At 44.1% G+C, this 24,143-nt stretch overlaps 1 protein-coding gene across 6 annotated transcripts in view; it reads right to left on the minus strand.

Annotated features, from left to right (window-relative positions):
* Positions 1-1,261: 1,261 nt before the first annotated feature.
* Positions 1,262-24,143, minus strand: part of ERG (ETS transcription factor ERG) — a 280,491-nt gene continuing 257,609 nt past the window's right edge. For 2 of the 6 annotated variants that reach the window (XM_049709977.1, XM_004264561.3), the window contains 7 exons: positions 23,053-23,256; positions 22,138-22,218; positions 20,110-20,181; positions 12,007-12,075; positions 11,235-11,291; positions 10,504-10,551; positions 1,262-3,184 (listed from right to left, as the gene is read on the minus strand). In XM_049709977.1, the coding sequence (XP_049565934.1) occupies positions 2,664-3,184; positions 10,504-10,551; positions 11,235-11,291; positions 12,007-12,075; positions 20,110-20,181; positions 22,138-22,218; positions 23,053-23,256 (1,052 nt within the window). In that variant the 3' untranslated portion in view covers positions 1,262-2,663. The remainder of the gene's footprint in view (positions 3,185-10,503; positions 10,552-11,234; positions 11,292-12,006; positions 12,076-20,109; positions 20,182-22,137; positions 22,219-23,052; positions 23,257-24,143) is intronic. The other 4 variants (XM_049709978.1, XM_004264562.4, XM_049709979.1 and 1 more) reach the window with 2 other exon arrangements.

Consider the following 24,143-nt stretch of genomic DNA (forward strand, 5'->3'; position numbering starts at 1 on the left):
TTGCTAATAATCTGGATGGCAGGGGGAGGTGGGACCCTAACTGAAAACAGCTGTTAAAATTGAAAATGAGAATTACGCCTTGTTTTTATTACTTTGTTCATGATACAATCCTGAAAGAGGGGAACTGAGTGATTATCCGAGTAAATGTCTGTTTCTATGCAGAACGTAGGTGTGCTTCAACTTTGCATTGCAAAATAAAAATGACTGATCTTTCCCATTAACACAGTGTGGGTCACCCCAGCTGCCAGCGTTTATGCTTTTACTTATTTATGTCTTCCCTAAGGAGATACAGGCACTTTGCGGGCCCTTCCCAAGCTGCTGTAATTGATGGAGAGTTGGACTTCTTTTAATCCAAGTAATGCCGAGTGTCTGCAGCTTTGGTAATCGGATCCTACCAGCTTTGGAGACCACTGCCAAGGGATCCAGAGCCCAGAGGTTTGGCAACGTCATTTAATCATCGCAAGAGGATTACAGAGTGCAAAACAAGCCCCCAAACAGCGAGGAGATGGGCCAGTTCAGAAACTGACTCAGGCTAGGGAGCTGCCCAGGCTCACCCCCTCTCACAGGGCCTTGCACCCCAGCTCCCGAGCTGCCTTCACCTTGGCCAAGGCCGGCATCCTTTGTGGCACATAGGAGAGAAAGGATGTCAAAGGGGAATTGACTTTGGATCAGAGAAATAAACAGTGTCTGATCATCTGTCAGGCTCAGGGTTGGTGAATCCCAAACCAGGGTACCCAGGTTATCCTGGTGTGGGAAGGTCAAGGCCACAGTCTACCCGATGAGAGCCTCTGATGGAGAAGCCACATGGCAAATTTTGAAGCTGTCCCTTGTCTCGTTAAAGTGAGACATTGCTGCGATCTCTGATGCTTTATTTACCAACAATAATACAGTTTACATTGAGAGCAATAGCTTGTTTGCCATCCAATGAATGCTTTATAGCAGGAATTAAGGGTGATTCGTGACTAGGTGCGGATCTGGAATTTCTCAATTACAACCCCAGCTTAGAGGCCTCTCTCCACTCTGGGTCTAAATCTGGAGGCTCCCAGGTGAAAACCTTCAGTCCTTCTGCTCCGGACGGCTCCAGCTGGCAACAAGGCCCCGGAGAGGTCATCACTGTTTGCGTGCCAAGCGTGGCATTTGCTTGGCTCTCCCTTGCACGAGTTCCTGGACAAAGAATTCTAACACAAAACCCACCCCTTGCAGCACAAGTTTCTAAAAGGCAACTTTAGTCACTAAAAAAGTGCAATTGCAGACTCCTGTGTAAATCTGATTTGCCATGCTAGGCCAAGCTTATTTTATTACATACATTCTGCATTCTAAGAACTAATAACTTCATATTGTAAACATTAAGCATACAGAGTTAAAGTTCAAGGCCACATTAGATCATTGATTGTCCCTTTTGTCGTGTATCTTTGGCTGGCCGAGATCAACTCGTAGTGTATAAATGCATAAGTTATATAATTATTATATAAAAAGGAAAAAAAAACAAAACCATTGACTTGTATACTTCATTCTGACAAACGCACAGCGTTCGCGACTCAAAAGGAAACCTGGAGCCCGCCTCGCCCCGATGCCTAGGTGATTTCGGATCGCAGTAGCCCAGAAGGCTAGCTCTTACCTGACCCTGTGGAGAGCAGGGCCCTCACCTAAGGATGAGGTCCTGAATGTTTCTTTTAAATATCAGACAATTCCAGTTACAATTTTTCTTTTGATAAACAAACAAAAAGAGAGATGCACGACTTTGTTTCTGAATTCTACTACTTGCCCTGCCTCCGTGACGCTGTGTCCTTCCTCGTAACACTGGATTTGGTACAACACTGACCGTATGGAACCGCAAGTCTCCATGACTCAATTCTCTGCAGGACTGACACCGTCCTAAGTCCAGTCTTTACTGCTCGAGAAGTTTCTTTCCCAGTCCTTGCCTCCTCTTCTGCTTCTTCCTCTCCCGCCTCATCTGTCTACACCCACACGCTTACCCTCCAGACACATTCTCAGTCCCTCCCTTCGGCTCAGAGCTCCTGTCCTATCATAAAGGAGTTGGAAGCTTTGGGTTGTCTTCACAGTTGGAGAGAGCTGACCGCTCTCCATCAAATGGAATGAATCTGATTTCGCCCAAAACTGCAAGTGCTGATGAGTTCCCTATCAATGTCTATCGATGGGCCACAGTCTCTTTTCTTTTTTTTCTGTGTTGATATGTTTCTCTTTTTAAATACAGGTAGTTTTTTTTTTTTCCTTCAAATGACATTAGAAATGGCATGTTAGGTCCAGACTGTGTTATCTCTATTGCTTGAGTTTAATCCCAGTTTAATGCATGAACAGGATCCCAAAGGCTCCTCTAAGGTTTACACACTTCTTCAGAACATTTTCTTTGGCACTTTGTCCTCATGACTTCATGCTTCTACTTACAATGCCTTTCACAAGGTTGGTCCACAGATGATCTGTCCACGTACATTACACTTGTAGCATCCTCTTTATCTCTGTAGTAATATTTTAGTAATTCCCTCCCACTGAGAGTCTCTGGATCTCTTCCCCGGCTTCCTCCCCCTCAGCCCCAGTCAAGCTTTTTCATTCCTCTTGAGGCACTTCTGATTCATGGTCTCCGATAGAGCTTGTGGCAATTGGTTGGCGGTTGCATGTTGCTGGGAAAGGCCTCTCTCGGGTCTTTAGTAGTAAGTGCCCAGATGCGAAGGCATATGGCTGGCTGGGAGCCTAGTGTTAGGGTAGATCCCTCCTGTTGGTGAATTCCAGTATGGGTTTGGGGCAGCAAAAAAACTGGACGATGTCACGGGGAGGGCTGGAGGGTGGGGGGCCACAAAGTTCATCTTCTGTGGGTGGGTGTGATAGGAGCCCATGTAAGGGAGGTCCGAGGGGTACTTGTACAGGGAGGACTCTGGAGGGTGGGGCTGCAGGGCCTGGGCGATCCCGTGGAAGTCAAACTTGTAGGCATAGCGCTTCCCGTGGACTTTGGTCATGATGTTTTTATCATAGTAGTAACGGAGGGCCCGGCTGAGTTTATCATAGTTCATGTTGGGTTTGCTTTTCCGTTCTCCCCAGCGCCGGGCCACCTCATCTGGATCTGTCATCTTGAACTCCCCGTTGGTGCCTTCCCAGGTGATGCAGTTGGAGTTCGAGCTGTCTGACAGGAGCTCCAGGAGAAACTGCCACAGCTGGATCTGCCCGCTCCCTGATGAGGTGGGAAAAGACAAGAAAACCCCAGTGAGAACAGGATCTGAGCTAAAGGGGTCCTTTCTTCAACGACAGAAGAGGGGGCTGTGGCGTCCCACCCAGACTTCCTTTACCAGGCTGTGCGCCCATCCGTCAGCGGCTGGGGTATTGGCTGCTCTTGTCCCCCAGATCCCCCTGCTTGTCTCCAGAGAACTGCCCTTGGCTGAAGAGGCGCTATTTCATCCACCCCCAGGTAGCCCACAGCCTGATGGACTGACACAGGGTACCAGAGGCCGGCCCCCTTGCCTCGAAGAGGGACCAATTCTGTGATGCTGGCCATGCCCCGGGCTCCGCATGGGATCAGACAAAAGCAGGGCTCCAGCGAAGTCCACAAGCTTCCTTCACTTTCCCCGGTCCAATCCTGCGTCCTCACTCCCTCTCTCCTGAGAAATACCCTTAATTAATCACTTGCACAAGTATCCTTAGCCCAAGCTCTGTGTCTAAGGAAGCTGACCTAAGATGATGATCCTTGGTGACTACCAGGCTGATCTAAAGATCCAGGTCCTTCCTGGAAATGCAAAGAGTTCCTAGAGGTCAGAGTTCAGGTTTGTTCCATCCATTTCTGACTTCCTTAGAAGAATAGCCAAGTCAACGTTGTGTTTTGGGGGTGGAAGGGCTTACTTTTCCTCTTTTGCGAGGCAGAAAGTGCTGTTATGTGGCTGGCAATAATGACTTAATACCATTTATATTGGCTAGGTCAAGTAAAATAATAAAAGTCAGATTTAGGAAATGAACTTCAAAAAGTTTATGGAAAAAAATCGAGAATGGAAGTAAACACCGTTATTTCTAACATAACATTTGGCTGGCATGCAGAAAGCCATTCTGTCAAAACTTTTCCTAGAACAGAATTAACCCACTCAAAATGAGGAAGTTTAGAAAAAAGCTGGCTCTGTTTCAAACCAGATCACCCATTTCCAGTATTTAGGCAAATGCATCTTAACGGAAATCCATGTGTTGTCCCTGCGTTGCAATGCCAATTGTGTTAAGCAGAGTTTCCAAAAGAAAAAACTGTAACAATGAGTGATTGCAAGCCCTCTTGGGGCTTCCAACAGAGTCAATGAGACCTCATTTGACTGGGTGGACACAGAACTCTCTTGATCCCATTGGAGACCTATAGATGTGGCTTTTTGGTTTTATTAAATTCAGAGAAAAATCCAGGCACACCATTCTAGACTCTATGCTACAATACTTTAAGATGACTGATGGCTCCCTAAAAGAGAGAAACATGCAAATATCAACAGTCATACCAGGAGTACCAGGAGAGGCGAAGTACCGGGAATATCTGACCCTGAGTACCAGGAGAAGCTAAGATGCTTTAAGCAGATTTTAGAAGCTTTGAAAATGGACACATGAGGCAGGTCTTTCCTCCCAAACTCCCAAGCACTGCCTTGGGCTTATTACCAAAAAGATTATCTTGTATTATACTATCAATAAATATCAGTAGATAATGATAAAATCATTAAAGGAACTGTTGACTATTCAGGGAATTGATGAAATGTAAAACTCAATTATAGACGTGTTTTCTCTAAATCCTCCCCACTAGCTCACTAGATAAATTGTCCAACTCATAAATCTTTGTTTCCATGTTGGCTACATGGAAATGGATATGTTTGTGACTTTATCCGTACAACAGCATCATGAGAAAGGTCAGCCTTTTCTGAATTTGTTCTGGAAAATTAGCATTTTCAGTCTAGCGACACATTTGAAATGTATTAACAGCTTGTAGTTCATCGCAATGGAAGCCTTTGCTTTTTCGGGACCACATATTCAAACTGTTCTCAATCAAGTTTTCTTGCCCCCAACATTTCATTAATATGCATTTAAAAAATACAAAGAATAGTTTGAGAAAACCATATGGTTTTAGTATATATATTGTAACCAAAGGATTACTACTTGAAAAAAAATTCCATATATGACCTGGGAATAGGGAAAGACATAGATTTTTGATTTAACAGTGTAACGTATGTTTCAATATAAACACATAGAGTTGTTTGAAAATAAATATTCACTGTCAACCTCCTCCCATACAGAGAACAATCCCACAGATTTTGTATAAATACACAGATCTTCCTAAACAGTCAAACTTATACTTGGTATCTATTCAAACCTTGGTATTGCCTCTTGGGAATTTGTCCCTCACCCACTTCCTTTATAAACATGTATAGGAGAGAACCAGTGTACAAAAGTGTTTTCCCATCTCTCCTGTTTCTGAAGAACTAGTAAGTCAGGGAACTAAATTCATGGCTAGAAACTCAAAGTTCAAAGGATGGATGACGAATTTCTCCCTAGACGATTTTACCCATCAGCCCTTGTACACAGTGCTCGGGCCTCTGAGCATTTCAAGAGTCTATGGGAATAAGACACCTGTAAACAAAACTCATCAGCTTCCGAACCTGAGAACAAAACCATAAATGCAAATCAATTAATGTTTAAGTAGATGTTATAAAATGTAACATTATGTCAAGCTCATTACTTGTTAAATTTAATATAACAAAATCCACTGCGTTCACAGTCTACAGCAGGTTTTCTCGCTGTTCGAGAATCCTCAAGGGGGCACAATGTTTGCTGAGAAGTTATAGTCAGTGGTAAATTAAACGAGTTACTTGTGGCCACGAATTTCAAAAGCAATTTATTAAATTCTTCGTTTACTGGCGAAACAATAACACTTACTGTGCACTGAAGGTGCATTTTAGAATATAGAATAGGGATTCCAGAACACGAATGCCTAAGATTTGGAAGCCTGAGAGTGGCTTGGGTATTCCACTGGCCAAACCAACAAGTAAAGGGAGATGCTCTTATAAGACCGGACCTTGCACCCAAACAGCCTCACCACCTGCACCTCAAGAATTACCTTCTTCAGAAAAACTCTTCGTATCTATTTTCTTTCTCTATCCTGATAACCACCTTTGGAACATCAGTAAGGAGTAGCTACTTTTGCCCTAGTTTTGTCCAAGGTAATTAACTAAAAAGGCAGGACTGGGAGGTGGGGGGACCCAAAGATGTCGGCTGCCCACCTACAGGAGAGTCCAGTGGGGTGAAGGGGCATGGGGCGTGGCTTCAAAGAAGACAGAAGGCAATCCTTTAATTCTGGGGAAGAAAGTGTTCTCCAAATGCAATTAAAAGAAAAGAAGAGAAACATACTAGTGAAGAGGTACAGCCTGAGCAAAAAAGGGCAAAACATCTAAACGGTTTATAAACCACAGAGAAAAGCACAGCTGGGGGTGAGTCAGCAGCTGTGGGTCAAGTAGGAGGGGTGTCCCCAAGCAGGGCACTCAGCAGCCAGCTGATGGAGGAACAGAGCCGTACATAAAGCAGAGAGGGTCTTTAAAGCAGGAGGCACCACAGTGGCAATCACTTGGGCTACTTTCTACAGTAGCTGGAGGTGCTGCAGAAAATCCCACGTGCACAGCCTGGACCCCCCAGCGCATCAGGATTCAGGCAGCAGGCATGTGTCTCAGACGGAAGGCTTTGTCTGTGGCTCAGACAGGGCTTGTTGCGGGGGTGGGAGGGGCAGGACAGTATGGTGGCTGGAAGCACCCCTTTGGAGTTGGCACTGTCGCAGCTGAATCCTGGCTCTGCTCACCTGGCTCTCTGTGCCTCAATGTCCTTGTCTGCAAAATGCAGGTGACGGTAATACTCTCAAGATGGTAGTACTATCCTGCAGGATCACTATGAGGGTGAATTCGGTACATAAGTGCTCTTATCATGATTTGTTTGAGCTGGAAACCAGGGCTTAACGAAAGGTACATCCTGGGCTTCCCTGGTGGTGCAGTGGTTGAGAGTCTGCCTGCCGATGCAGGGGACGCGGGTTCGTGCTCCGGTCTGGGAAGATCCCATATGCTGCGGAGCAGCTGGGCCCATGAGCCATGGCCGCTGAGCCTGCATGTCTGGAGCCTGTGCTCCGCAACGGGAGAGGCCACAACAGTGAGACGCCCGCCCGCGTACCGCCAAAAAAAAAGAAAGGTACATCCCTTGCCTAGAGCCAGGAGATGCCAAAGGAAAACAACCACCTTCCCCCAAAAAACCCCATGCTGGCCAGGCAAAAGCTGGGAATGGTGGTATTCTCAGGGCTGGCCAGCATCACTGAATGCTGACTGGTACCAGGCATCATTCTGAACATTTTCCACGTGTTTATTTAATCCCCCTCCCCCCAGAATCATGTGATAGCCCATTGTAGGGGTGAGGAATTAGAGCCCAAAGAGGTAGAGTGACTTATCTTGCCCAAGGTCAGCAAGGGTTGGAACCCAGATTCGCCTAGAATCTGGTGCTGAATCACTGCACAACAACACTGCTCTTGCGCCTGGTTTCTGCACACACCTCTGCAGTCTCCTCCAGTCCTTCCCTGGGCCCGGAGCTTGGTGGGTTCCCAGTAGAAGACTGGACACTCCCACCTCCTAACCAATGGAAAAACATCCCTAAAACTGGTCTCTGGTTCCGCATGAAGCAGGTTACACTTTCATGCCCACCATTAGCGACTATCCAGGGAGCACCGAGGGAGCTACTGAACTCCTGCTCCCAGGAAAGCTCTTCCGTGGAAAGGCAATTTCTGTTCATCATAGAAGCCACATTAAATGGTCAGCCATCCTGACGGGACATAAAGGGGCTATGTCGCTAATATCTGATCCAGGACATAATAATGCAGGGACACACTCTTCTCAGCAGAAGAAATACGGTCCAAAGTGCACCCCAAATGCATATTTTGGATAGAGATGTTGCGACGCTGTTATCATCTCGTGCATTCATACTATATGATGTCATCTTTCCATTTAAAATGGTTTAAAAAACGTTTGCATTGTGAAAAGAGGAGAGGCAGCAGTTTAAAGTGGTGAAGGATTTATTTATCAGAGACTGGGAAACTAGAATCAAACAGGAAGAAGCATTCTCATTAATAGAATGATAAGACATTCTGGTTTTAGGGGGAAAGGCCACATGAAAGTAACTGACACACAGCCTAAGGAGAGATGGAGAGAAGGCCTAATTCATTATAAACGAAGTAAAAGAAATCTTTATCTTTGAGTCAAAAGTTGGATGTTGCCACTTTCCCCAGGCCCAATGGGCACAGTCTTTGCTTACGATGCCAGTGTCGCGGACCTCTTAGGTACCAAGACATTTTCCCAGGCCAGTGATGGGTCTGCAGTCTCCTCCTTGCTCGGTCCCAGGTCCCTCTACCCTCCGTGGGCAACCCCAGGCTGCTGGGAACAGCGTGAATAGACACTAAGCCCTCTGCTTAGGGGCCAGCAACTCTCTTTGGCCCCAAGGCACCAACCAAGCCACACCTTTGAACTGCAACAACATGGGCACAGACTTATATTTCACTTCACCAATCTGTGTGGGTGAAAGGATCGGTTTGGTTTTGTTTGGTGCAGTTTGACATGTTCCTCCTCTTCATCCCTGACCTCAGCCTCATCCCAAGCATTGAAACAGTTGTTAAACTGAAAGGAAATCCTTTCTTTCTATTCTCTTGGTCCTCATTCTCCAAGACCTCCCTCTTCCAGGCTCACTCAGTGGCAGTGGAGAGCCAGAAAATATCAATAAAAGCAGATTTTGGAGACAGAGAGTCACGGTTCAAACCTGGCCTCCCTTCTTATGGGCTGTGTGACCCAGGAGAAGTTACCTAATTTGTCTGGACCTCTGATTCCTTTTCCGTAGGACGAAGATAATGACCTCCCAGGGCTGTTCTGAGACAGACATTTGCCCAGGCATGATATGGGGGAGGGGTGGGGGGAAAGCTATTGAATTGTTATTTCACATTATTGTATTAACTTTCCCAGCGTGTTCCAGCTTCCGTCCTGTTTCCCTTTCTAATCTATCCTGAACATTGCTGCCAGATCAGTCTTCCTGAAGCCTGACTAATAATAATCATCTCAAAACATAGTAATCGTTTTTATGTGAATGGTTATAAAGGCAGTTGCAAATAGAAAGCTGAGCATAGGCAGGAGGACGGACCAAGACCCCGGAGACGTGGCCACCAGGTGGATGCTGGGGTGAACCTGTGTCCATTTCTCCACAGGAATGGGAGCTCCTTGAGGGTCCAGGATGGTATCTTGTTACTCCTTGCATTCATTTATTCAACCAATAATTATTTAGCACCCGGTCTAGGCCCAAGGGGTAGAGCAATAAACAAAACAGACCCTTCTCACTTCTAAGCTGCTTAAAAAGTATTTGCTGAATTAGTTAACATTAATCAAAATTTAATGTCAAAGATGTGGATGCCAAATAATGATGATATTTTATGTTTTCAAAAGTATAGATTCCCTGTGGGGATGTACACTGATTGAACCTAAATTTTCCCATTTCTAACCCCATTTTGGCCTCAATGTATAGAAAATATACATTCCAGCTTGTATTTGCAATACTCCTATGACATCTTGGCATCTGAATTTGCTGTTGAGAATATGCAGCATATGCTGTGAATTTCTGAAGTGGATGCCAGCACAGCTGGTTCTGATCTGAATACAAACACATCAAACAATTTGGTTGGCACTGAAGCGTGATGACAGGTGACAATCCTTGGCAAGGGACAGGTTACAAATGGGCCAATTAAGAATCTGTACTTTCTCCTGGCACCTGAGTTCAGAAATAGACCATTCATTGAAGATGATCCTAGATTTGAAGTCTTGTGGTTGTCATTATGGTTCTTTTTTTTTTAAGATATTATTTTATCTGCTAGTGTGATGGGTTGAATTGTGGCCCTCCCCCCAAATTCATATGTTGGACTTGCCCAGTACCTCAGCATGTGACGCTATTTGGAAATAGGGTCTTCAGAGAAGTAATCAAGTTAAAGTAATATCATTTGAGGGGGCTCTAATCCAATATGACTGGTGTCCTTAGAAAAAGGGAAATCTGGACACAGACACATATAGAGGTAAAGAGATACAGGCAGAAGACGGCAGCTATAAGCCAAGGAGAGAGGTCTGGAATAGATCCTTCTTTCATGGTCCACAGAGGGAAATAACCCTGACCACTTGATTTTGGACTTCTGTCCTCTAGAACTAGGAGACAATAAATGTCGATGTCTAAACCCCCAGTCTGTGGTACCTTGTTAGAGCAGCCCTAGGAAACAGATACAGTTTGGATTAGGTAATGATGCTCTTTGTGGAAGCTACATCTTAATGTATAACCCGACCCAGTTTTTTCCACTTAGGCAAATAGTCCAGCGAGACCTACAACTTCAGCTTGCTCAGTGGAAGGGATTTCTTGTCTATACAAGTGCAGTTTCAAAATAGCTACTGCCTAAAAGATAACTTTATAAGAGCAAAATCGTCAGCAGTATCTCACCTGGATTTGCAAGGCGGCTACTCGTGGGTCCAAGAATCTGATAAGGATCTACAGCAAAAAGAAAAGAAGTCAGATCCCAAAGACATAGTTGTGAGCAGGTAGGATGCAGCTCCAGGAATAACGCTGACCCACTGGTGTTTCCAGATCTCAGAGCTGAAAATGTCCCCCACGCCAAAGTCCCCCAGCACCACTTCCTGTATTAGAAAAGATGTCACATGGGTCTGAGTGATGCTTCTCAGTAAAGGTCTCCTAGCTGGTGGCCAAGCTCAGATTTGGCCCAGGGTTCCCAACACCTAGCCCAGCGCCCTCTCCATCCCAGGATTTAAACAGGGCAGATGTATTCTGCCAGGGCCGTGTGGGCCGTGACGCTCAGCACACGGGCGGCAGCATCCTGCCACTGTGTTTCCGCACTGGACTTGGCACACACGCTGATGTTGCTGTATGTGACCTGGAAGGTGAAAATCAAAGAACTGCTAGGCCGCAAAGAAGCTGCCTGTGGGCACGCAGCATGTTTTTTCCATATTTATTGCACGGGTTTTGGAAATGTTTTAGCAAAATCTCAAGTCATTCCCAGTTGAGTAGACTGATAATTTAGTCCCTGGTTTACATACGGAGCAGTCCTAAAGAAGACGAAGGAACATCAGTTTAACTTAGAAAGTGACACATTTTAGAAAGATGCTGCTAAACCTGTTTCTTCTTTTATGGCCACCAAGATGCTCTGTGAAACATACCTAGCTGAGGACGCTGGTCTTCAGTTTTGGGCACTGTGGAAGGAGATGGCTGAGCAGCTGAAAATCCAAAAAACAAAGAGACAATTAGTTATAACTTGTATTTGCTACCAGACTTTGATGCTGTTGTATCATCATTCCATCATTTACCTTAGTTATTAACATAATAGCCTTACTCTTATAATGAGAAACATGGTAAGAAAAAAATTTCCTTTCTAATGAAACCAAATGTAAATGTGGTAGCAAAACGAGGGCACTTTTTAAAAATTTATTATTATTTTTAAAATACTTATTTTTAAATAAGTATTTATTTTTAAATATACTTATTTTAAAAATTTATTTTTACCCCACTTTTTGCAAAACTAAAAAAAATTTGAGATGGTTTACAAAACAGATTAAAATGAATCAACTCTAAAATAAAAAGATAAAGGGAAACCACCAGGAAAATATAAAGTAAGGAATACTATAAACATGGCCAAGATTAGGAAATCACCCAGTATTTAATCTGTACTCAAGCATCCTATGAGACATGCATTTGTCCAGAAATGCATTACATCATTCATTACATCATTCACTTCTTCTTGTTATAGAAATAGGTATAATGCCAATAGAGAAAGAATCATTGCATTTAAAGATCAGTTGCGCTTTGTTGCCAAAGGGACAAATGTATGTTGAAAAAGCATAGTTTGGCTACAGAAATTATCATTTACTGCATCAAGAGTTACCCACTGCCTTGTGATGTGAGGATTCAAGGCAGTGGGAACCAACACTGTACCTTTCGACTGGGGGGTGGGGTGGCCGTGACTGGTCCAGGCTGATCTCCTGGGTGGTTCGTAAGGTAAATCTGTAAAGATAAATAAATTGACTAAAAGATCAATGATGTAACTTGATAACAGCTATTTTGTGTGCTTTTTTTTTGTTTTGTGTTTATTAGAATCAATATTGTGCAAGAAAACCCAGTTATCCAAAGTAATATTCAACCTGGATTCCACGAGATTTGGGTTTTATTTACAAATGATAACTTTGTATCTTTTATTGATCTAACAGTTGCACCCATTAATCTGAAAACTCCCATGGATGGATTCTCTAGGAGCTGGCTGACTCTTCTAAGGTAATTTCCTGCAATCCTAGGTCAAGACCATATCAAAAGTTTCTTACAATCTAATTTTTCCTGCTTCCCGCTGGAATTGACATAAGTCCATCACCCCTTTATTATCTTCATGACCTGTCTGAGACACAGCCTACAACGTGGATGAATCAACCGATTTCCTACGTGAAGTCTCACACTAGATCCACCAAATGACGTTCACGTTCCTCCCTTTTCTTCTTCCTTGGAAACGAGCACTGCCTTCTCTTACTTGCCAGATGCCTCTCTCAGCCACCCCTCATTTTCCCTCATCCACTTATATTAAATCAGTCTTAAGGGTCTAGTTATTTTTCTTCTTTTATTAAAATTAATTTTTATTGGAGTATGGTTGCTTTACAATGTTGTGTTAGCCTCCACTGCACAACAGAATGAACCATCCATACGCATACAGATGTCCCCTCCCTTTTGGACTTCCCTCCCATTTAGGTGGGTCTAGTTATTTTCCTACGCAAATGTCTACTCTTTCTCCTTCACTAAATGAATTTAGAATTTCTCTAAAATGAACTGTAAGACTGAAATAGTACTGCCCCCGCAAAACACTGGCAATGCCGTAGAGCTGAAGTATATGCCAATGATTTTTTTTTGTATTTATAATGTATTGCTATTTGTCCCATAAAACTTCATCACACTTTGCATATGCAAATTTAATAATTATACTTCTGCATCCTCAGTGCAAGTTCTATTAATGATTATGACTCTATGTCATTTCAAGTTTCCTTTAAAAATATATTCCAGAAACGTTATTATGCATGCTCTTACTAACTGTGCCTACATAAAGCTGGGGAGTGGGGTGGCCAACTACACGCAATTTTATTACAGAACCATTTCAAAACTACAACTTGGATTGACGGGTCTCGGTCCAATGCCATGTGTCATTCTGGGCCAGCTGAAAGCCACAGCCAGGTACTTCAGCAGGTGTTCTGCTGCCAGTCACCTGGAGATGACTATAAAATCTCACTTGGAGAGATTTTAAACTTTGTTTAAAATTGGCAGTTTGGTGGGTCAATCTTGAAAAAGCTTGTTGACTGTGTTGCAGAAGACATGTCTCTTCCTAGTTTCATATCCCAGAGAGAATAGCAATGAAATGCAACGTGAAATCCAACGCAGAATTGCCTTAATTTATTTGGTCTGTTTGGCTACAAGCATCTCGACTAGTGTGGTCCGTGAAATCCTACCCTCCAGAGCTTTGGTTGAATTCGATAATTTTTCTTTTGAAACTCTCCTATTGCTCACCACTCCCTCTCCACTGGCATTTCTGTATTTTTGGACTGTAAGCGTTTCCCACCCAGTTCCTCAGATTCTCACTTTTCTGGTGTTGAGGTTACACGTGGGAATTAAATCTGCAGTCGCTATCAATTTACAACTAAATTTCAACTTAAGTCGCTGGGAGCATTTGCACACAGATTCTCATCTAGTTGCATTTTGTCTAGAAAATGGTTAGGCAGAGTTTCAATTTGAGAATTGTCTCAGAAAGAAAAATCTACTAGCAGGGCAACTGTAACAGCGTCTCCCCTACTTTAGGAGCAGACAGCCATATCAACATGGGCTTCTGTCCACCACATGAAAAAGCAAGAGAATCCAGAAATATGCTCTGGGCCCTTGTTTCTCTGCAGACTAGCTGTATCGGCAATGTCTGGAAGCTCGTTAGAAATGCAGAACCTCACTCTAGATCTATTGAATCAGAATCTGCATTTTACCAGATTCTGGTAAAAAATAAAATAAAATAGAACTACCATATGATCCTGCAATCACACTCCTGGGCATATATCTGAAGAAAACCATAATTAGAAAAGATACAGGCACCCCACTGTTCATTGCAGCACTGTTTACAATAGCCAAGACATGGAAGCAACCTAAATGTCCATCAACAGAGGAATGGATAAAGAAGATGTGGTACATATACACAATGGAATATTACTCAGACATAAAAAAGAATGAAATAATGCCATTTGCAGCAACATGGATGGACCTGGAGATTATCATACGAAGTGAAGTAAGGCAGACAGAGAAAGCCAAATATCATATGATATCACTTATATGTGGGATCTAAAAAAAACCGATACAAATGAGCTTATATACAAAACAGAAAACAAAAAAATGATACAAATGAGCTTATATATAAAACAGACACAGAAAACAAACTTATGGTTACTAAAGGGGGGGAGGGATAAATTAGGAGTTTGGGATTAACATATGCTCACTACTATAAATAAAATAGATAACCAACAAGGACCTACTGTATAGCACGGGGAACTATACTCAATATTTTGTAATAACCTATAAGAGTAAAGAATCTGAAAAAGAAAAAATATATATATACATATATATATATATATATACACACAGTTTTATATGTATATATAAAACGGAATCATTTTGCTGTACATCTGAAACTAACATGATATTGTAAAACAACTATACTTCAATTAAAAAAAAGAATCTGTATTTTAACATGGTCCCATTTAACTTGGGTGTACACTGAAGTTTGAGAAAGCCTGTTCTAGACAATTTCCACTATTCTTTTCTAAAAATCTGTGTTCCTACAGATAAGGATTTCAGAAATGCTATCTGAGTGTGTTAACACAAATAAATGTGTGGAAAGAGTTCTAGATTGAATGCTTTCACCTGAAACATTAGAAATGGAATTAATAGCAAGTGTCAGTAGTTAGTCTGCTACTACTTTTTGCCCATGAAATGTGACTGGAAGAAATTAAACACCAAACTACTAATACGAAAATATTTTGAAACTCTTAATTCATAAAGTCCTTCTTAGAGTGTGTAACTGTGTCTCATCCTCCCTTGAAAATCAGTCAGGCCCTAAACAACTCCAAGTCTGATTTTTTGCCAAGAACTGGAGATGTTTATATGAACAATGATTAATGTGTTCATGAACATATTGCCATGGAAGATAAGTGGGCTTTTGTTTTTGTTCATGAAATTCTGCTCCAGTGTTCTCTTATCAGCTACAGATCACAGGCCATGGGCACCAAGCCCCCCTCCTGTGGGATGTGACATTGGGGGGTGTTGAACTAAGGCTTGCTGAGATGGGAGACAATCATCTCAGTGACCTTGTCAGCAGCTACAACACCTCAAAGCAGAGCCAGTTTTGAGCAGTTCTGCTTTTTGGCTCCTTGAAAAATTATTACTCTGTGTACATTTGCTATTTGCCTCTTATGGAGAGTAGATCATAAGACTTCTAGGAAGAACACAGTATACATTTCATTTTTGGTGGTCATTTCAATCCACTCTCCATTTCTCTTCAACTTTAATCTTCAAGGTCATTAACTCTTAGACTTGGCAGAAGGTCCTGTGTCAGGGACAGCTGCTTTCTGGCATGGGTTCTGCTATATTTTTTCTGTAACAGACAGTGTTTTAAAACAACTTTATAAAAGCCATTTCACAGGCAGCTGAGGGTTACCAAAGAAGTATGCTATATGCCGTGATCTAGACCAAACACCATGAAAACTACAAATAGGGAGTTTGACTGGTGTTGGCCCCCTCCACCCCAGCACCTTTGTTTACTTCCTGGGAGTCAAGATCAGTTCCTGATTCTGAATGAGACTCCTTCCCCCAACCACTCCCTTCCCTAGACATCAATGATGTAAGCAAGCATCCTTGCTGCCCTTCGTGCAGGATTAAGTTCACCAAGCTTTACACTCTCCTTTCATCAAGATTACTGAAGAACAGCCCACTAGCCCTCTTGACATCTACCCACCACTTTAGTTTTTTAAAGGACCAGAACTTGGATCATGGGAGAGCTTATCCTCATGCTGGGGATCCATGCCACATGTACAAAGTAACTCTGGAGGTCCCTGGTTGCACTGGATGTGAAAGGTTGAATTTTGCCACTCTCAATGAACTTAGATGCTAATGGCAAAGACAAAGACCGAGAGCTACTGGCCTAAACCAATCTATAAACCCCTATTTAATGCAAGGAATTTTCAGGGTCAAAGCCGACTGACATGATTAAATCACTCTCTCGTGTCTTCCTCTAGCTCTCCCTAGGGTCTTCTAAACTCCTCTGTCAAAGACAGGGAGAGCTGGGGGCATTGTGCCTTCCCTTTTCAACTAGGCGTACAGATGTACAGATCTGTGGTTAAGAGTATAGTTAGGGCAAAGCCAAGAATGCATTTTCAGCCATTTGCTGTGATACAGGCTTTACTTAACTGAGGACACAGTGCACTGGCTGCGTCATCTTGCTATGACTGGAGATGCTGAATGGCACTGAGCTGCAAACTCCAAAGGAGGAATCATTGCAGATTCCGAGAAACCCTTGAGGAGAGCCAGCTGAAAAGGGAAAGTCGAGGCTGCACTTGCTGACCCAAGTCTCCAGTCTCCTTCGATAAAATCCTAGATGGGTATCATGGTGCATGGATTACCATGGTGACGGAGGAGGGGAGGATGGGGTTACAGATCGTCCTGGGCACACACCAGAGCTTTCACATACACTGCTCCTAGGACGCCAGGCAGGGTTCACATCATGAGGTCAAAAACCAGCTTGCAAGTTTCTCTAAGTCAGACCTGTCTCTGTTTATGTCACTTGAGGCCTCAAGGGGCCATGGCCCCAAAAAAAGCATGTGTTCAGCAAAGAAGGAGGGTGTTTACAGGGGAGATGGGGAAAGGGCTTCTGGTCATAATAACTGACTACCCAAGAAACACATGCGACACCATGAAATTCGATCATAAAAAAAGAACGTAAATGGATCTGCCTATGTGCTAGCACTTTCTAAGAGGAGAGGAGAGACTCATCTAAATGCTAATTCAACAAAGGGATCGTGAAAGAGGGTGCATTTTGAATCAGGAAAATCTGGATAAAATTAATAGGAACAAGCAGAGGCAGAGAGGGGATTGAGGCATGAACAAAAGAGTATATTGTCCATCATGTGTTATCCTGTAAGGTCACTGAACAGTCCCGGACAATTGTGGGGGGGGGAACTGAAAAGACCCAGTAATTGGACAGGGCAGGCAGTAAGGGGACTCTGGAATAAATGATCTTTTTGCGAAGCTGGGCCATGACAAGAAGAAAAGGTAGACGGGGGTGGTTACTTGAGGAGGAAGGAAAGGAAGGAAGTGGGGAGGGGACACTGGGAAGTTGGACTCAGCAGGATGACACAGGTGGGAGGAAGGAGTCCTCTGTCTCCGTGGATGTGGGATTAGAGAAATGGATGGACACAGCAAACCAAGAGTGCAGGGGAACGGGAACTCAGGTCTCTGTCCCCAAGGACCCAAGGACCTCTCCCAAGGAAAGTCAGCAACCAGCTCTTTCGAAAGCAGTCAGATACCCACCAACCAAAGGGATACGGTCAGATTCCCAGTGACCCCTCCCCCAATGATGTACAACACCCATCCCCGCTGAGCCGTCACAAACTTCTCCAACTGCACCGTTATAAGCTTTCACACTCACAAGACTGTTCCTGCAAGGTTGATCTCTGGTCCACCCAAGATATACAAACAAGTCTGTTCTCCAAGTTTGAATCCCTCAGTCTGGCTGACAGCAAACCGTTCTCTGGCTCATTCACTCTGACTTTCAGTTCTTTGTAGCTCAGACACTAATATTTGTATCTCCTTTCAGAATCACAGCAGCAATCACCAAAACACGTATTTTGGTACAAATCAAGTTTCTTCCAAGTCACACTCGAATGACAGACCCAAGAAAAGAGCATCATCAGGGCTTTGCTAGGTGGATTAGTGTTTGCCACCCTTGTCTCCCCCTGGGCTGAAGCACAGAGGGGTGTCCCAGCCAGAGACCTCCCGGCCACTCTCCTCTCTGACACCTGGACGCGCCATATCTTCCAAATCCACCATATCCTCAAATAGGGAGCAAAGGAGCTCCAGGACCCATTGTTCCGTCTAGGAAGCAACAGGCAGCCGACTGGCTGCTCCGACCATCGTGCTGAACGAACTCATGCGGCCACACAGCCCTGACACCAGCTCACAATCCCTGGCTTTTGCAACTCAGAGGCATCCATGAAATTGCTTCAAATAAACAAACAAATACGCAACCCATGGCCAAATGTTTCACAGATAGCTTTGACTTTTGTGAGTACGTATGGAAACTTCTTTCAAACACTCACAAAATCATGGTGATTTTCCTACACTTCCCATGTCCTCCCAAGGGACCATTTACTGGCAGTAAACTCAGGAATGCCTAGAGCTAGCGTGACACATGTACTTTCATTGTCCTTTCTCAGTACACACGGCGGGTTTCTTTAGGGTCAATCTAGTTCACTCCAGACCCTGGGTCTTGTCCACGATCAAATGGCCTGTGTCAGAGGTAACTAAGCACTATCGCCAAGCCTTTCCACTATGCTTCCCAGGAGGAACTTCATGAGGTTAGGGGACAGAAAATCGCCAGCCTGAAGTCACAGTACCAGGGCTGTGTCGGGGCAAGAAAAACTCCCAGAAGCATCTTCACCCAGGCTATTCAGCTCACTGCCCCCACCCCCCCACCCCCTCCCCCCCCCCCGTCTTTTTCACTGGGAAGAAACAGCAGCGCCAAGCTTAGTGCCTGGGACCAGTTCAAACTAGGACTTGGGCAGCCTGGACACGTGACAGACATCCAAGAGCATCAGTTTGGGTCTAAGAAGACGTGACTTCTAGATCCACGAGTGAATAGGGAAAAGCCATCCCACAGCTCTAATCACGATTCCTCAGCTGTGAGGCTGGCATGTGTCATCCAGCTCATGGGGTTGTACATCCCAGCGAGGGGACAGATGTTTGAGCCATGCTTGCCCAATGTCACCCTCTCCTTCTCCACCTGGCAACACCTAATCCTCCTCCGGCATATGGTCCTTCCTCTGCAACGCTTCCTTCCCCCGTTTGTGGAGGGATGAATTCCTTTCCCTTCCTGTTCCCACAGACTCTGTCGTTAGAGGTGTTGCCTCCACTATACAATCAGTGCTTTAGGTTAAACATCCATATCTGTCTCTCCGGCTCTAGGTACCTAGCCCGTAGGTTAAATGTATATGCGTGTGAGTCTGTTTCTGGCTCTAGGTGGCTTTACATCTAGAAACATCTAGAGCTTTAGGCTGTGTGCCTGTGGGCTTGTTCTCTGCTGCACCCCCATGGCTGGCACTCAGGAGGCTCCATGGACAACGGTGGAATGAACAGGCCAGCTTTCTGAAGACAGGAAGCTTTGTAAAGTCTGGTTCATCTTTAGATTCCCAGAATCTAACATCGTGCTTGGCACTAACAGACAGTTGATAGACAGTGATTCTTTTCGTGAATGACGTGTAAATTAATAACCTAATTAAATCATCGGGAAAGACAGAAAGTAAGACTCAGGTGTACATATGATTGATTACATGCTTCCGCTCTGAAAGACTGGCTCTCGTGACAGCTGAGGACCAGCTGTTAGTGTTAGGGGAATGCCTCCTGCTCTGTGCTGTGCCTTGAGGACGGATAGATTACACTTGTGTCCTTCTGTAAACTCGAAACCGGATGGATTCCTTATCGCCAGGCATCCAGGATGCCTTCCTGGCCCATCTGCCTTTGAGAGCAGCTAGTGAAGGGGCTGACCTGCTCATAATCCCGCAGTTCGGGGACTGTTTGCGTGATCTCTGGATGGAACTGTCTGATTCTAGGCACCAGATCCACAGAGGCAGAATAAGACCGTTTAGAGGGTCCGATCCAAGATCAGCTGTCTTTGTGTCTCGTGACGTAGGTCACGGATCTCACAGGACATCCTGGGATGTCTCTCAATAAAGAGATTACACAGGGGTGTTTTCGTACCTGGCCTAGTTGTAATTCTTTGCGTAGCTTCAGGATATACTGAAGTATTTGGGAAAATAAAAGCTGCACCCCCTGCAGACAAAAGGAAAGACAAAACATGTGAAGGTCTTTTGCTGTGGTTGTTGATCTGATCTCAGCAACAGCGCCTAATCTACTTTGCCCCATGACAACCAAGGGAGGTGGCCTCCTAGAACCTGCCACGCCAGACTTCGGGAGAAGGGACTAGCACACAGGTCAGAAACAGATGCTGAAGGTGGAAGAGATGTGACTCTCTCTGTGCCCCACTCGGCATAAGGCGTCTTGTGTTTTGATTTAACAGCTTCCTCCTGAAGCCCATCCGTGGGTCTGCCCATTCCCCTGCAAGCTCATTTTATTAAAACAATTCTATGGTGGGTGTTTTAATTTTCAAATCGTATAAAACCCATAAAACATTTTACAGAGCCCTTGGAAAGGAGCACCAAAGAATGATAAATATTTTGCCAAAGAATATATGGATCTTTTTAAAAATTAATCCGTGTCTCTGTTCAGATGCACATTTTCCCTTTCTCTCTCTCAATCAATTCTCAAATTGTTAGTGGAAGTAATCCTCTTTTCACAGGTCAGTCCGTTTGGAATTTGTTGTCCTGCTTTTCAATTGCTTCTATGTTTAGCCATAGCAAAAATAATGAAGTCAGAGCTTTCCTGACACTTTCATCCTCTGCTAAAAATTTTTTAAATGACTAAGAAATTATCAGAAAGTGTGTGTATCTCCGAGGCATTTCCTAAGGCAGGGGAATTACTTTGTCTAAGGTGCTTGCTATTTCTGGCCACAAGGTCATTAATGGGCTGACTGTGTAACCTACATTGAAAAAGTGTATTATTGACTCAAAGCCATTCTTTAAAAATTTCAGATTAAAAGCACAACATTCTGGCTACTGGAGATCAACTAGCAATCCCTTTATAATACTCAAGCCTGGACTCACTCACATCATACATTTAAAAATAACAGGGCAAGTATTTGGAAAATGGCTGTATTCCTATGTGAGGGCTGCTCATGAACTGGCTGGCTTGCCTATGAGGGGTTACTTAAGTCTTTCCAACACTAGATGGTTTTCTCCCTAGCTTGGTGGTGGCAGAGGGTCCCTGCAGGCTGATAACAGTGGGGTGAGCAGCCTGCGGCCATGCTTCTGTAAGTGTCTCCATCACGAGGGAGGAAATGGGTGTGACCAGGGCCACATTCATCCACAGAAAGCCCAGCCTCTACCCTCAGCCTTTACTAGGAGGGGAGGGAGCAGGGTTAGCCAGGAAGAAGCATCACGTTAAAACTCTATCAGGCTCAGGCAAAAAAAATAAAATAAAATAGATAAATAAATAAAATGTAGCATCAATGGTTAGACATAGAATAGCAGGTATTTAGTTAGTCACTAATTTCAAATCTTCCCAAGTCATAACACAGTTTCCCTCACAACAAAAGCTCCCCCAAGGTAAGCGGCATTCCCTCCTACGGCCTTTTTGCAAATGTACGAAGACTGTGCAAGAACATTCAAGTCAAGTTGAATGGCCTAAAACTTTACCAAAAAGGGAAAAGTAAAACCCCTGCTTGTCCTAGTAAACATTCCTTTAAGAATGAAAATTTTAAAAGGAAAAAAAGAAAAAAGGAGCATGCTAAGGGCCCCTTCACATGGAACATGCTTTTAGTTTCTACAGTCAGCACAGGGCATACTTGAGGACTAACAAGAGCAGACTGTGACCCAGCCAATGTGAGCTGAGGCTATGGCTGAAGGCTGATTCTGCACATCTCCTGGTGCAAAGAAATCCTCTGACTGGCAAGGGAAGCGGGGGAGTGTTCAGAGACCAAAGAGTGCCTCCTGCCTTGAGGCTGTGGTATCGCCAACACAGAGCCTCAACCTACCAGGGACCCCTCAACCATCCACCTCTGACTTCCGCCTTCCTGATGCACTGACTGTCCCACGTTCTACCTGTAAAGCATGCAACCTGTAAACAAAACCCTACACTTGTCCTGGGGGGAAGGGGCAGGGCCAGCATTACCTGTGTTTCTAGCATGCATTAACCGTGGAGAGTTTTGTAAGGCTTTATCAACATCATCTGAAGTCAAATGTGGAAGAGGTGCTACAAAACAAAACAAAAAGCAACATCCAAATGAAAAAAGAGAGAGAGAATTCCCTTCCTTGAAAAAAAAAAAAAAAGAAGAAAAAGAAGGAAAACATTCACCCCAGTCCCCATCCTGTTATCATGGGCTGCTTGGAAATCTCTCCATGGCCCTGCTACTGGTTAGCATGTTAAAACCTAGATGGGGATCCATATTGAGTTCAGGGAAGAAGTGGTTGGGATGCCAAGCAAAGCATTTACACCAAAGAGTTCACACCACCCACTGTTGCACTATCTCTACTATCTCCTTCTGATCATGCTTGACATTTGAAATATTAAAGCATGCAGCAGACTCTGTGGATTCATGCCTCTCATTGCCAAGACGCCATTCCCATTGTGACAGGCTAAGCCACATCTCAAGATACCAAGTGAAAATGTTCCTCATTTTGTGTTCGAGTGGGATACGAAGGGGAGCTTGCTTTGGCTTTAGGGAAGATACACTCCACAATTCCCATCAAGTAGGAGCCTTTCCATAATGTTTCTATTTCTATTTGGGCATCATGGAGATGAAATAATGTGTGACCAGATAAAGCTCTGTTTCCCTTTGGCATGTGATCTTCCTGGTTGGGGGACCCTGGAGGAGGCAGCTGAATGCTAGTTGACTTTGCCGCTTTCATAAAAGCACTGACTACTTCTCACTACGCAATAAGTCATCACTTATAAGCATTCTCTCAGATACTAGTGGGAATCGGGTTAGGGCAGCAAGATGCTGTCGGCAACTGGGCTGAACCCTCGCGTCTTACGTTAACAAGGACCTCTCGACAGTGCTCTCTGTGGGAGCGGGGACTGCCTTACTCTCTCTGAGGTAGTGGAGATGCGACAGAAGGATGTCAGCGTTGTAGCTCGGGGTGAGCCTCTGAAAGTCGTCTTTGGTCATCTTGCACAGCTCCTTCCCGTCAATATTCTGGAACAATAAGATGTCGACGTCCGGAAGGCCATATTCTTTCACTGCCCACTCCAGCCACTGCCGGACATGGTCCGTACTCCATAGCATAGGATCTGAAACGGGATGGAAGCGTATTTGGTCAACTCCTGAAGACAAATTTCTGGGGTAGAGTCATATCCCAGGTGGGATCTCCCACCAGCCATAGCTTTCCAGAGCATCCCCTCCCTCTCTTGCAGAACCACAGCCCCAAGCCAGGCTCAGGGACCAGTCCGAGGAGAATGTCTGAGGAAGACCAACTGACTCACAGTCAGAGACCATTGTCTTTAAAGTGAATTGTTCTGGAAGTTTAGGATTATTCACACCACCTGCCCTTCTGTTGCTCATATAATCTAAAGTTTCCTGTAGGGATGGGATTTTCTTTTTATGAGTTTCTTTTAATTTTTATTTATTCATATAAAAATATGTGTATGTGTGAATATATATATATATATATATATATATATATATATATATCTCACACTGCTGTATACCTGAAACTAACACAACATTGTAAATCAACTATACTTCAATTTAAAAAAGAATGGGAAAAAATGAATAAGAATAAATGAAAACTTTCTTTCCTCAGAAAACTACTGGTATCTTTATATGAAATAAGAGCAACACATATCAGGAAGATGTTAATTACAGATTACCCAAAAAAAAAAAAAATCCCATACAGTATTTGTCTGAAATACTGAAAGATATTGACCACAGAATTGGAGATGATGTGTAGGTCAGCCAGAACCCTAGCACTTCCCAGGAGCTAGTGTTTCTAAGAGAGAGCTGTCAGTTACACACTTTTCCTGCAGAGAACTTGGTTTTGCAACTAACTCACACCTGCAGGAGGCAAGCTGGCTGGGGGGCTTTCACATTCCACAGCTGGGGCACAAACACCCCACAGGATGCAGGCAGTGTCATCACGCTCTGCTGCCACATATGGGAGGAGAACCCTGTATGACCA

Source organism: Orcinus orca, chromosome 5 (genome assembly GCF_937001465.1).
Source record: "Orcinus orca chromosome 5, mOrcOrc1.1, whole genome shotgun sequence".
Lineage (NCBI taxonomy): Eukaryota > Metazoa > Chordata > Mammalia > Artiodactyla > Delphinidae > Orcinus > Orcinus orca.